This window comes from Mobula birostris, chromosome 1 (assembly GCF_030028105.1).
Source record: "Mobula birostris isolate sMobBir1 chromosome 1, sMobBir1.hap1, whole genome shotgun sequence".
Classification (NCBI taxonomy): domain Eukaryota; kingdom Metazoa; phylum Chordata; class Chondrichthyes; order Myliobatiformes; family Myliobatidae; genus Mobula; species Mobula birostris.
The window spans coordinates 112,184,227-112,199,239 of NC_092370.1; the positions used below are offsets into that span (position 1 = coordinate 112,184,227).

Genomic DNA, 15,013 nt, shown 5'->3' on the forward strand with positions numbered 1-15,013 from the left:
GTAAGGGATTTAGACTGCTGAAAGCAATATCTCTTATTTCAGTGTATTATCTTGTTTCAGATGCGTTCAGGTCAGTTCACCAGGCGGTTGTGGGGTTCCACCAAACGGATGGCTCAAGTGACATTTGGAGAAACAGAGTACAATAAGACTGACATAAACACAAAGTAAAACTCAAATACGATGAGCTAAATTCCACCAAGAATCTACTTCCTGTTACATTCATCAAAAAACTTTATTTATTTAAAAGGAAATAAATGAAAACTGAGCAGAGCTGGAAGGCTGGAGAGGTGACAGGTTGTGTGTCTTCGTCAGCAATGTGATGAGCTGCTTTCAGCAACCAAAGCACCTATTTGAATCTGAGAGATTTAAAGGGTTCATTGTTTACAAGAAAAGTGGAAAAGGATCTGATGCCTTAAATAATTCAAGGATTTTTAAACCTTTTTCACATGGAATTGTCAACCTTTGGCAATTTCTATCTGCACAGTGCAAACTACTGTAATTTGTAGTATGATTTGTTCAGAGAGGTTAATAACTCGATTTTTTGAGGGATGGAAATTTTATTTTATAATTCATCTGTATCTTTGACTTTTTTAATCATATTGGGAAAGTTATAAACACAATAAGACATATCACTCAAATTTAAAACATTTGCGCTGAATTATCTTTACCTATTAAGTTGCTCCCTGTAACAAGTTGCCTTTTGTTACATAACAATTGTTTTTGCATTATTTACTTTTCTACTATAAATTTGCCCATTGTGAACGTCTACTGTTGATATTGAATGTCATACAATGTTAGATTAAGGACTCTTGAATCCGGGGCTGTTTCAGGCACCCTTTCCTATTGATAGAACTGCAGTTTGGATTGAAAGATAGTAGTAGAGAGGAAATTGGTGTGATGGCGTAGTTGCTCTTGTGTTTGATTGCAGCATTTTCTTTTGATGCCACACTTCTACCAAAGAGACTAAACTGCGGGCTGTGACTTTCTTCGCATTGGATTATTTTTAAATTCCCTCATTGAAAGGATGAATTGCCGATATTATCCTCTGTCAATTTATGTTCTACAAAGAATGATAACCAGTATCAATATTCAGAGTTATTCATTGTAGATAACTATTACTACAACAGTGCCTTTTCCAATTTGCGACCAGGGTGGCAATTCATTTCTTTAAATTCCAGCAATTTTCCCTGTGCTTCAAAATTTTAATCTAACATCACACAATTTCCTCTCGTGTTCTTAAAATGTTTACATTGTATCTTAAGATACTGATTGTTTTTTTTTGTCCAACATGTTTCTTACAAGGCTGTAGAACTCTGAAAGTTTGAACCTTCCAATCATACTGCAATCTATCAACTTTCAAATTAAACCTTTCCGTCATTAGTTTGTGATATTTTCCCTTTCTCTATTCTCAATCTTACAACTATGCTGTAGTATAAATTTTCACTGAGAATAAGGTTAATTTCTTGAACTGAAAATAAAACAGATTTAAGTATTTGGATCTAGGTTCCTGATTGGTTTGAGAATCTAAATTGAATTGTTTTGAGTGGTAAATAATATACAGGAAGTCATTTGAATCACCTTAGACCAAGTACAATTAAATTGGACATCTACAATTTATCTCTACCAACTTGAATGGTAAAGGAAACAAAGGGAGATTCCGCTAGATTTCCATCTCTTAATATAGAGCCACTTGAGGATGGGCTTGAGCAAATGTGCCAATCCTCGAGTTTAAACAATCTTTTGGTGCTCACTCGTTCAGCTCAGGTTTTATGAATGGGCATTTGGCTAAAATTAGTGTCACAAGATGCTGGAATTAAATTACATGCTCAGGACAGAAATGGAAGGGTGAAAGGTCCCAGATATTGAAAGATCTGATTTGAGCTGCCTTAATGTATTTTAGTTTTGCACATTAACTTGGTTATAAATGCTACTGAAATGGAAGTGGAGAATTGTTCTCCTGCCATTAATCTAAATGAGGTCCTCATTTCATTTCTCATAGTAAGTAGCTACTATTTAAATATCCTCCTCTAGCTTAATTATTTTCTCTATATCTGTACCCTACAATAAGATTTGGCACACCTTCAAAATATTTTCATTTTCTTCTTTAATGAATGTGTAATTTTAATAGGAAATGGGTTTAAGTCCACGTGCCTTTTTATTGGGTTTTATAGTTTCATCAACAGCAACCATCCCCCAACCTTCCCCAAACTAAAATTTTCAACATTTACAACAGGGATTCCCAACTTTTTTTTAATGTCAAGGACCAATACCATTAAGCAAGGGTCCATGGACACCAAGTTGGGAACCCCTGCTCTAGAAGGACAGGGATTCATGAATTTGGGAACATCATCATCTCTAACATTTTATCCAAATTGCATGCATTGATTTGTACATACAATATTGTTTCATCATTGCTGCTGAGTTAAAATATTGGACACCCCTGTCTAATAGCATTATAATGAATAGCTTAACTATATGTCCTAGAAGATTTCCCACCAATAATTTTTAAGAAGGACTGAAGACCAATGGTGGGCCTCAGAACTACCATCCTCAATAGCCTGTACATCACTGACGGCTGTTAATCTCCAGACATTTGCTTTCCTTATCAAAGAAATGGGAATACCTCATCTTTGAAATCTTTGCTTCGTAGGTAGAGGAGCCAGCACCAAAAATAAAAGCTCTTGCATGTGCTGATGTTCCCCATAATGTGTAGAACTCCCTTCATGATGCTGGTAGAGTGTTAATGCCTTTAGACTCGTGGACTTTTAAGACAACAGTTGAGATAAAGGATTTGGAATGGAAGCTAACAGTGAGCCCAGTGACCCAAATTTATGCATACATTTTGGTTTTATCAATTCTCTCAACCAAGACCCCCCATATTTTGTTTCCAAAATTGCTATTCTGATTGCTTATTAACATCAATTTAGTAAAATCTAACCTAAGAAAAAGGGAACAATTTACCAGCATTCTTCACCTAAACCTTATCATCACTGCTGTAGTGCACATACCAGGTTAACACCGACTCCCAAAAAGGGCACTCTAAGCACTATGGTGGCAAGAGACTGTAGATTAAGGAAGCAAGTTTTTACCCCTGAAGTATTCCTTTCAGCTAAGGTTAGGAGTGACTAAAACTGACCTCATTACTCTAGCATTAGGAGTTGGGAAAGGTTTATGGTTACTACTCCTGACCACTGGATAGGTTATCATTGCTATGAAGTCCCCTTGCATAAGTAGACACTGGGTTCTGCTGTCAGCACAGGACTAAGTGCCCAAGCTTATACAAATAAGCAATGAGACAGTGGCAAGCCTAAATCATAAAGTCAGATGACTCAAGGCAGTCACGAAACTACACTTCAGCAAGGAAGGAGGAGAAGAAGAAGAAGATGGAGGTGGGAATAAGATTTTGTACTGGTATTTTTGGTGGGTGGGGGGGCTGGTGGGAGAGTGTGGAATCTGTCAATTTGACAGCAACAATTATCAAGGTATTTAGCTGTAGGACAATTTTCAGTCCAAGTTACATCTGAAATTAGGTGAGATAAAACAGCAATATGGATTTGAAGTTTCTCTATTTGTGTTTACTCCACTGCCTGACTGCAAACAAGACTTTTACTGAGTACATTCCAGAGACATCAAGTTTTTTGAATCGCAATAAATCTGTGTAGAAGTGAAATAATTTCTTTATTTTATGTTTTGTGTGTGAGACAGAGAGAGCAAGAGAGAGAAATAAATTCTTTTTTACAAAAAGGAGAAAGTGCCTTAAATTTATAAATTGATGGGCTTCTATTGACCTGCATCTGTTCTCTTATTGCTTGTGACTTGAACTTTTGCTTTGAAAAACACTGAAAATATATAAAAATGTATTTTAAATCTTCCATTTGATTCCCCTTGTATTTGTTGAGAAGTTATCGTGCAAAGTTTGAAGGTTTGGAAAGATTTCTAAAGCTGTCAATACTCGCATTCATTTGCTCCTCTTAATTCCTCATTTTTAATGTTTCGTTTCCTCTTTCATTGTCATTTATTATTACTACTCCAGTTGCTCCTCTCTCATTTCCTCCTTTAAATAAAAACATGAAAAAATACTTGGAGAAGAGTTTCAAAGCTTTCTGTTAGGTACAGTATAGTTTGAGATAAATTCTCTCCACTTCTATAGGATTAGCTGTTCGACTGTAGCAGATATTGCAATAAATAGATTATGCTCCTAAATTGAAAACCAGAGGCCTGAGTACTACGACTACATTTCAAATCCCTTTATGAAAATAGAGAATTTGAATTCTGAAAATATAATGCTGGTGTCAGTAAAAGTATCCATGACAGTTTTAAACTGCCATATAATCCCAGGTGGTTCACAAATATACCTCCTCAAGGGAAATTTTCAATTCATGATCAAATTCAATTCAACTGTATGCAAGACATATCCACTCATATTCTCAGATTCACAACACAATTTAATATATGCCTTTGACATTGAAAACCATCTCAGGGCACTTTATAAAGTAAACCACTGGAAAGATAAGCAAGAATATCCTATAAAATGGTCAATCAAAACATTGACTTAAGCAACAAGACACAATGGTTATGTCATTAGTTCTCTATTTCATGTTGCAGCTATACAAAACTTCGGCTAGGCCACATTTGTGTATTTATTGTGAGTCCTGCCAAAGGGTTTCGGCCCTAAACGTCAACTGTACCTTATTCCATAGATGCTGCCTGGCCTGCTGAGTTCCTCCAGCATTTTGTGCGTGTTGCTCGTGTAACACACTGTTGGGTTTTACCCAGAAGACTGGTAGGTTTGGCATCTGACTCTCCACCACATAGGGTGTAGCCGCCCAGCAATCAGCCAATTTATTTCCAGGTAGCCCCAAATTCCTTATGAGAACTCAGTCTCCCAGCAGGATTGAGCAATGGATCAACTGGGAGCTTCTGATGACGCCATTCCCCAGGTTTACTGTAACCTGACTGCTCTGAAGACAAATCAGCTGCCGGAATTGAGTTCTGGGGAAGTGGCAGCTGCTCAGCGAGGGCATTGGTATCATTTGGGCAGCGATCTAAAAGGGAGACATAGCTCAGGCGGAGAAGACGAACCACGCATCAGTGCCTCCAATACTGCAAGAATGGCCTAGGTTGGAGTTGAAGAACCAGATCTTATACCAGGTCACGTCACCCCCAGACCAACCTTGATGTTGCCAGCTGGTTCTGCCGGAGAAGTATCGGACAATTGCATTGAAGCCACTTCATGGTGATTCTGGACATTTGGGGGTGGAAGAGGCCTATGGACTGCTCAGAGACCGTTTTTTTCTGGCCCTGGATGAAATTGGAGGTCGAAGAATACTGAAAGTCATGCATTCGATGCATATGGCGGAAGACACTGCCTGCACTGGCAGCTCCCTTTTCCCACTTGCAGAGTGCTGGGCCTCTGGACCTGGTGTGTATGGATTTCCTGTCAATAGAACCCGATGCTAGCAACACAGCAAATGTCTTAGTCATCACAGACCACTACACCAGATATGCTCAGGCTTTTCCTACCAAGGACCAGAGGGCGTCTATGGTGGCAAAAGTGTTATGGGAGAAGTATTTCATCTATTTTGGCCTTCCCAGGCAGATACATAGTGATCAGGGACGGGATTTCGAGAGCATCCTCATCCATGAGTTACTGGGCATGCTTAGAGTCGAGAAGTCGAGGACCACGCCCTATCACCTGCAGGGTGATCCCCAGCTAGAGAGGTTTAATCAGACCTTCTTAGACATGCTCAGGACCCTGGAGATCAGCCTGAAATACTGGTCGGGAAGCAGGAACATTGATGCTGATGCTTTATCCCGGACGAGCCCCCACAATTGTAACTCTCGCTTCGGCTAGCAGCTTAATATAGGGATGATAGCCCCCCCCCCCCACCCTGGCCAGCCAAACTTAAGAAATCTCATTTGGGTGGCTTCTCTGTAATGGTCCACTGCGAAGGTAATGGTTTCTCTGTAGCAGCAATGTTTTGGTTATGACTAGAGATAACAGAGCATGTTAGCCAATGAGCTGGATGTTATTCCTTGTGTGCCTGAGAGCTGGGAATTTGCTGTCTTTTGCCGGGGAGAGATGAGGAGAGAAGACGCGAATAGAGAGAGAGAGATGGTAGACCGCTGGACGGAGTGGACTTGGAGCAAGGGTCCGAAGGTCAGCGACGATCAGAGGAGGTTGATGGTAGACGAACGGCCTTATCAGTGAGCTCCAACATTGTGCATTAGACTGTTTCATGAGAATGGGCCCTTTTTCTTTCTTTTTTTTGTTTCCTTTACTAACCATATCGTCAAATTAAGAATTATGAAGCTCAATCGTTTAATCGCATATTGTGTACTGTTTGTTATTTCAGGGTACTGATTTGTAACGGGACACATCGCGCAGCATCCACCCAAACAAGATTTCTTAAGTTTGGCCAGGCCGGGGGGGGGGGGGAGGGGGCTGTCATCCCCTATATTAAGCCGCTAGCGGAACCAAGAGTTATACTCAGATTTCCAGCACCGGCAGATTTTCTCTTGTTTGTGTATTTATTGCAGGCTGGATGCCATATTTTGAGAGGAAAGTGGAGGCTTTGAGAGGAGGGACAAGGAGAGGTTGTACAAACCTGGATTGTTTTCCCTGCAGCATCAGATACTTGAGGGATGACCTGACTGAGGTATATAAAATAATGTGAGTCATAAATGGGCAGATTAGTCAGAATCAGGGTGGAAGCATAGGTTTAAGATGAGAGAAGGAAAGTTTAAAAGAGATGTGTGAGTAACATAGTAGGTAAGGGGGCTTTCACTGAAACCTATCAAATATTGAAAGTAGTGGTTGATAGGTTATTAAGGGCATCAAAGGTTACAAGAAGGCAGGAGAATGGTGTTGAGAGGGATAATAAATCAGCCATGATAGAATGGTGGAACAGACTCAATGGGCTGAGTGGCCTAATTCTGTTTCTTTGCCTTATGGTCTTATGGACTGGAATGTGCTTCTGCAGAAGTGGTGGAAGCTGATAAGATAGCAATGTTTAAGAGGCATTGAGACAGACACGTCTGAGGCAGGGAATAGAAGGGTATGGATCATGTGCCTGAAAATGAGATTTATTTAATTTGGAATCATGGTCAGTGCAAGCATTTTGGCCAGGTGACCTATTTTTGTTCAGTACTGTTTCTATGTTTCTACGTTATCCCTTCCCGTGAGATGTTCTGTTAAGGATTAGTAGTGTAAAGGAAAGTGTCAGCTTCAAATTGGAAATGTAATGAAGCAAAGTGTTCAACAATAAGCATCATGTAGTGGTTACACAAACTTCCCCAACAAAATAAAAATATTTGTGTCTTTTATCATCACTATCAGGTGCTCTTCAACTAGTTTTTAAGAGCAGTCATTGTAGTAATAATGTTGATGAAGGGAACATAGTAAATGTTTGACAAGGTCCCAAATGGCTGGTTTATCCAGAAAATTGAGACGCAGGGGCTCCACAGTAACTTTGCCATTTTGGTTGAGAATCGGCTGAAGTACAGTTGATGGGACTTATTCAGGCTGGAAATCTGTGACTAATGGTGTTCCGCAGAGATCCATAATGGGATCTCTGCTGTTCGTGTTAGCTATCAATGATTTGGATGAAAACATGGACGGGTGTTTTTTTTAAACTTCGCAGACAATACTACGATAGTGTAATTGTGAATAATGTAAAAAATTGCCAAAATATACACCAGAATATAGATCAGTTGCAGATATGCTCAGTGAAATAGCACATGGAGTTTAATCTGTCTAAGTATGAGGCGTTGCACTTTGGAAGATCAAATGTGAAAGGACAGTACACAGTTAATGTCAAAGCCTTTATCTGCAAGGATGTACAGAGAGATCTTGTGTTCCTCCATAGCTCCTCAAAACTGGCTGCACAACTTGATAGGGTGGCAAAGAAGACATGTTAGTTTCGACGTCAAGAGTCAGGAAGTTATGTTTCAAAGGTACATTTAATGTCAGAGAAATGCATACAACACACATCCTGAAATGCTTTTTCTTCGCAACCACCCACGAAAACAGAGGAGTTCCCCCAAAGAATGAACGACAGTTAAATGTTAGAACCCCCAAAGAACCCCTCCCCCCAGCTCCCCTCCCTCCCGTGCATAAGCTGCAGCAAGCACCAATTCCCCCCCCCGCCACCACCGACAAAAAAAAAAGCATCGCCACCCGCCACCAAGCACTCAAGCATGAGCAAAGCAACAGCAAAGACAAAGACTTGCAGTACTCCAAAGACTACTTGTTCACCCGGCATTCGACACAGCACGGGCTCTCTCTCTCCCTAATAAGGGAGAAAGAGGTGCTCTGTTGCAGCTTTATAAAACTCTGGCTGGGCCATATCTGGTGTACTGCATTCACTTCTGGTCACGCTTTTATAGAAAAGATGTGGAGGCTTTGGAGGGGTCACAGAAGCGATTTACTAGGATGCTGCCTGGATTAAAGGGATGTGCTATGAGGAGTGTTTGGACAAACTTGGGTCATTTTCTCTGGAGTGACAGAGACTGAGTGGGCACCATTAGAAGCTTATTGGATTTTGAGAGGCATAAATAGACAGCCAGTATCTTTCTTTCCCCATGGCCAAAATCTATAATACTAGGAAGTATGCAGTTAAGGCAAGAGGGGGCAAGGTCAATAGGTTGTCTATCGACTTACTAGTTTAATTTGCTCAGCAAAACATCATAGGCCCTTTGCTGTGTTTTACAATACGTTTTACATGTCAAATCTTTCCTAATAACTGTTTGGACCAAAGTCCCACACAGGACTCTAGTTAGAAAAATTGAATCACATGGAATAAAAGGGTCAGTAGCAGTACTGATAAGTCATTGGCATAATGAAAGAAAGCAGGAAGTTGTAGACACAGTGAATTTTCAGACTGGAGGATGTTGGTATGTGGAGTTTCCCAGGGTGAGCGCCAGGACACCTGTACTGATGACTTGGATATGGATGTGCACAATAAAATTTCAAAACTTGTTGAGGATGTGGTAAACATTGAGAAGGACAATAATGGATTTGAAGAGGCCATAGAAAGGCAGTCAGAATGGGAGACCAAGTGGCCGATGAAACTTGATTTAAAGTTTAAAGTCCATGAGATACAAGCAGATTGTGAGGATTTTACTTTATATTGAGTGTGGCTATGATATGGACCTCGCCGCCTATAAAGGGTGGCAGAAACAGAATTAATCATGCATGGTTTTTAAATGAGAATTGGGTGGGAATTTAAGGGGAAATAATTTACAGGCAGAGTAGAGTGTTGTTAAAGAACAGACTGGATTATTCTGCAAAAAGCCTACAAGATCTCATTAAATGCCATCACATCCTGTACATTTCAGCTGTACGACTACTGAGAAGTCAATTCACGCACACCCTACTTAATTAAAATGTTGTACTGACAAACGAGCATTTACCCCACAAGCTAATTAACTTTTTTCCACCACTTTTTCCTGGCTTGCTCAGTATTTTCAGCATTTTGTTTAATTTTCCTACTAATTTATTTTAAAGCAATTCCTCAATATGCCTCTCCTCATCACTTCTTTCTCCTGTAGTGCCCAAACTCAACCTGTTTTCCTTTGCACACCCTGCAGTGCTATACCATAAAATATATGAGCAAAATTAGGCCAGTTAGCCCATTGAGTCTGCTCCGTTATTTCATCATGGCTGATCCATTTTCTCTCTCAGCCCAATCTCCTGCCTTCTCTCCGTATCACTTCATGCCCTGACTAATCAAGAATCTACCAACCTCTGCCTTAAATATACCCAAAGACTTGGCCTCCACAGCTGCCTGTACTGTCCTTTTGTACTGTTCATTTGATAGCACCTAATGAAATTTCATTTGCAACTAGTAGGCTCAGGCCAAAATGGCTAGTGGCATGGAATGTAATAAACAATTAGTATTGTTCTCCAATGCTTGTTGAACTTGAATGAACCTCTAAGCCACTCTGTTTTAATGAAGGTGGCTGAGGAACAAATATTGGACTGGATATCTCAGCTCTGTGAATACTTGAGAGATAGGCTGTCAGTTTGAAGACCTTTAAAGAGATTGCATGTTTGACAGTGCAGCAACTATTTCCTGCACCAGAGTGTCAATCTAGCTAACAGAGTTATACAGCATAGAAACAGGCTCTTCAGCTTAACTGCTCCAGGTCAGTCAAGATTTCAATCTGAGCTATTGCTATTTCCATTTCCACGTTATCCCTCTAAACCTTTCGTATCTGTGTACCATCCAATTATCTTTCAAATATTGTTAATGTACCTGCCTCAACCAATTCCTTCTGGCCACTCATTCGATATAATGATCACCCTTTCCATATAATAACACTGAGTTCGGCCCTGACTGTCTGCCTTTCAATCAGTGCCGCAGAAGGAACCTGAGAGCAGCTTATTGCTGTGTGGCTCGCTGTGGTAGGTGGGTAGACTGCTGCCTTGTGTGGTGTCCCTCTCTTTCAATGAATGTCGGAGGATGTTTCATGGTTCTGCGTTTCTGGATTGGACTATTGCGTTTATGGGCTGTGGACTTTTTCAGACTTATGGTTTTTATGTCCGTGTTTTTTCGCCCGTTCCTTTTCTGGTTGGTGGTTAATATTCTTATTGTATTGTTAGCTTTTTTGTGCGGAGGAGGGGTTGTTTGGTGGACAATGTACTTGCTCCATTTTGTGCGGGGGAGGGGGTTTGGGGGTTGATGATCGGGATGACGTTTTTGTGCATGTTGGGGGTGTGTTTGATGTTTCTCACTGAATGATTTTCATGTTCTTTCTTTTTTTGTGACTATCTGCAGAAGATGAATTTCAGAGTTGTATATGGATACATGCTTTGATAATAAGTGAACCTTTAACCTTTAAACTTGAATTAAGAATACAATGACATATTATTGTTTATTGGTGTTGCCCTTTGAACCCTCTGAGTGGAAAAAGTTGCACCTCTGGTTCTTATTAAATAATCTCCCCTCTAACCTTATACCAATGCCTTCCAGTGCTCGATTCCCCAACCATGGGAAAAAGTCTATGAGCATTCAACCTGTCTATGCCTCTCATAGTTTTATACACCTCTATAATATCACCCCTCACTTTACTATGCTCCAGTGAAAGAAATCCCAAACTGCTCAATTTTTCTCCATAATTCAGTTCCTGAAAGCCCAGCAACATCTTGCAAATGTCTTCTGCAGTCTCTCTGGGCATTTCAAAGCAGAGTGACCAAAACCAAACACGATATTCCAAATGTGGCCTCAGCAACATCTTGTACAACTGCAACATAACATACCAACTTTTACACTCAGTGCTCTGATTGATGAAGGCCAACATGTGTAAAGCCTTCTTCAGCACCCTGTCTACCTGCAACACCACTTTTAGGGAACCATGTGTTTGTACTGCTAGGTGTTTCTGTTCTACAACAACAGGGTCCTACAATTCACTGTGAAAGTCCTAACCTGATTTGTCTTCCCAAATACAACACCTTGCACTTACCAGAATTAAACTCCACATCCCGTTCCTCAACTCACTTACCCAGTTGATCAAGATCAAGATTTCTAACTATCAGATTACAGAACAGTCCATGAACACTGCCTCATTATTCCTCTTTTGCACTATTTTTATAACTTATAATAATTCTTACCTCTTGCACCATAATGCTGCCTCGAAACAACAATTTCACAACAAATATCAGAGATAATAAACTTGACTCTGTCTCTGAAAGTAGGACCACAAATTCACTATGTCACGGTCCGGTCAGTGAAGTCCGCATACCGGTTCACGGTCTGGTCCGTGGACTCAGACTCCAGGTCTTCCAGTTCTCCTTTGTTTCGGTTGGGTTAATCATAGGCATCTGATTCCCATTTTGGGGCTTGGAATATAAGTAGCCTTGGTTCAAGTGTGGGCTGCCGGTTTGTCTTGTCAAGATCCCCTGGGAGCAACCTGCCGGTGGAAGGTTAGAGCGGCTATTTGCCACCTTTAGGCCACGTTGGAGAACCATCGCTTCATGAAGCCTTGCTGTCGGTAGTCGGAGCTGTCTTTGCAGTATGGATTCAGCCGTTTCCTGGGCCAGTTGAGTGGCCATCAGCCACTCCGAGTTAGGTAGGGATCTGGCTGTTTCCATAGCCAGCTGAGGTTGCTGGCCGTAACTGTGACTCGGAGCAACCCCGATGCAGAGATGGAACTGTCTGTCATTCTTCGGTGTTTGCCTCTTCTTGTCCTCGCCTCTGTAGGGTAAGTCAGGCCATTCTGCCGCTGCCCTGCGGGAGGATCTGTCTCTTCTTGTCCTCGCCTCTGTGGGGTAAGTCAGGCCGTTCTGCCATTGCCCTGCGGGGGAGGGGGGCCTGTCTTGTCTTGTCTTTGCCTCTGTTGGGTAAGTCCGGCCGTTCTGCTGTTACCCGACGGATGGACCTGTCCCACCTTGGTGTGGAGATAAAGTTGAGTCCCGGCTTGTCTAAGGATAAGCCCCGGCTCTATGTCTATGTACTGCCCAGTCTCATGTTAGTGTCGTGTTAAAGATGAGTCCCAGCTTTTCGAAGGATAAGTCTCAGCTCTATGTTGATGTACAGTTCCCAGTCTGTCTCTGAGCTCCAGCCTCCGAGTTATCAGCCTCCAGCCTCAGGACCCCAGCCTGCAGCCTCCAGCCTCAGGACCCCAGCCTGCAGTCTCCAGCCTCAAGACCCCAGCCATGTCCTGTGCTGTACTCATGTCATGTCCTTGCCCGGTTCTGGGGTCTGAGCCCAAGGCAAGACTCAGGTTCTGGGTCCTTGTCCAGTCTCTGGCTCAGACTCCAAGCCCAGGCTCGTAGTTCATCGTTCCTTGTCCAGGTTCCCTGTCTAGTTAATGTCCTAGCCCAAGTCTGCGTTCTTGTCCCTGCTCCTTGTCTGTATCCTGTCACGTCCCTACTCTAGTCAAGTCCTGTTCCTTGTACTTCAGTGTCTGTGTCTTGCATTTGGGTCCACTCACCAGCGCCCCCCTTATGACACACTAATGGATGAGTTCTGGGAAGAAATGCCAAACACTGACCTTGGCAGCCAAATACAGGTGGTAAAGCAATACTCTCACTCAATGTCAGCAAGACCAAGGAGCTGATTATAACTTCATGAGGAAGAAACCAGACGCCCATAAGCTAGTCCTCATTGGGGGATAGGAGCTGGAGTGGGCCAGCAAGTTTAAATTCCTCAGTGTTATCGTTACAGAGGGTCTCTCTTGAGCCCAGCATGTAAGTGCCATTACAAAGAAACACAGCAGCTAAAAACTGAAATGGTTCGATTTGTTATGGTGACATTTTGAAATTGAACTTCAAACTTTATTCCAAACATCGGCAGGAAATGTCCACATTACACGATTTGTACCAGCAGGCCAACCTCCAGAGCACCACATAACATCAAAAGATATAAGCACTCTGCAGGTTGCTCGGGATTGGAAAATGGACGTGGGCTTGGAAAAAAAGCTTGTGTTTCCCCCAGACATTGCGGCTACAACACTCCGGCCAGACGTGGTCCTGTGGTCCATAACAGCCAAGCTGGCATATGTTGTGGAATTGACAGTACCATGGGAAGATGGTGTCGAAGAAGCTTATGAGAGGAAAAAGACCAAGTACTCCGAACTGGCAACTGAAGCTGCCCAGAATGGCAGGAAGACCAAGATTTTCCCTGTAGAAGTGGGATGCAGGGGATTCGATGCTACATCTACCACCAGTCTATTGAAGAAGATGGGGGTGAGGGGTTACTCCCTCCAACAAGCAATCAAGTCCTTGTCAAATGCAGCAGAAGAAAGCAGCAATTGGATTTGGGTGAAAAGGAAAGACAAAAACTGGGCTGCAAGATGAAGACAGGAGGATATGGAACTGAGGGGGGTGTATCTGGGACGCCAGGTAGCACTGTTGAGCCCTCTGGAGACGTCATGGGCTTATGAACCAAACGTCAAAGAAGGAGGGTGCTCACCTGATGACCCCGATGACGTACCTACCCTCCCTCCTTGTCACCACTCCAAACCCACTGCCAACATCGAGAGTGCCAATTTACCATAGGGATTGAAACATCAAGTCCTAGCAGCTCTACTGCAATAGTGTGTAATCCAAGCCCGCTAATCGTCCAGATTTATGAGTAAAATCTTGAACCTGAACCGCCGGTTCTCTTCCTCTTCCCACAGATAAGACCCGGCATGCTGAGCATTTCCAGTATTTTCTGGTTTTATTTTCTTGCAGGCCACATCTCGCCACCTGCGGTATCTCCCTGCTGGTATCTAGCGATTCGGATGTAGTGGGTCACATTCCTGCCCTCCGGCATTCCAACTAAACATGGGCGCACTATGGATGTCTTGCTCCCAGAACCACTCCCCCCCCCCCCACCCACCACCGGGACCACTACCACTACCACCAGTTTAGCCAGTTTATTAAGATACGAGAGATCTTAATAGGTTTATAAATGCTTCTATATGCACATAGAATTCAGCAACTCAGCGCAATGATAAATCCCGCGCAATTTCTCGTTAGTGAAACAGCGCTTATTCCTAATGCAGGAACCTCTTCCCCAACTTCTGCCTGACTCGCAAAAAAATCTCCAGCAATTCGTATTTTGTTCTTGCTTACTGAAGATCGAGATTTCCACACAGGCTAAACTCCCCCACCTAAAACTAGTTAAATAACATTACTGGAGGGATAAAAGCAGAATATGTTGGAAATCCGCGGCAGGTCAGACGGGGTGAATGGAGAGGGAATCAAGTCAATGCGTCAGTCGACTGTTCGTTAGAATTTTCTGTTTTATTTCAGACTTCCAGCATCGGCAGTGATTTATTGTTGCCACGGCCAGAGATATGTTTTGTTCTGGGCTCTTCTGGCAAAGTGTTTATTTTCCCTCCTTCACTTCCCTTTGAACAAATCACCACACCGAACGGGAACGGCAACACTTCAGCGAAGGGACTCAGATCAGGGATACCTCCTGACGACGGGTATGTTCCCTCGCCGACCGCGCGTCGTGTTTCCACGGCGACCGTGCCGTGGCAACGGTCGCCAGCGTGCGCTCAGCACGCGGGTTGGGGA

At 42.5% G+C, this 15,013-nt stretch overlaps 2 protein-coding genes across 5 annotated transcripts in view; both read left to right on the plus strand.

Annotated features, from left to right (window-relative positions):
* Positions 1-3,872, plus strand: part of nbeal2 (neurobeachin-like 2) — a 226,019-nt gene extending 222,147 nt beyond the window's left edge. For all 4 annotated transcript variants that reach the window (XM_072260272.1, XM_072260291.1, XM_072260281.1 and 1 more), the window contains one exon: positions 61-3,872. In XM_072260272.1, the coding sequence (XP_072116373.1) occupies positions 61-168 (108 nt within the window). In that variant the 3' untranslated portion in view covers positions 169-3,872. The remainder of the gene's footprint in view (positions 1-60) is intronic.
* Positions 3,873-14,854: 10,982 nt separating this feature from the next.
* kif9 (kinesin family member 9) overlaps positions 14,855-15,013 on the plus strand; it is a 103,753-nt gene continuing 103,594 nt past the window's right edge. The window contains exon 1 of the mRNA XM_072269195.1: positions 14,855-14,922. The gene's annotated coding sequence lies outside the window, so the exon portion shown is untranslated. The remainder of the gene's footprint in view (positions 14,923-15,013) is intronic.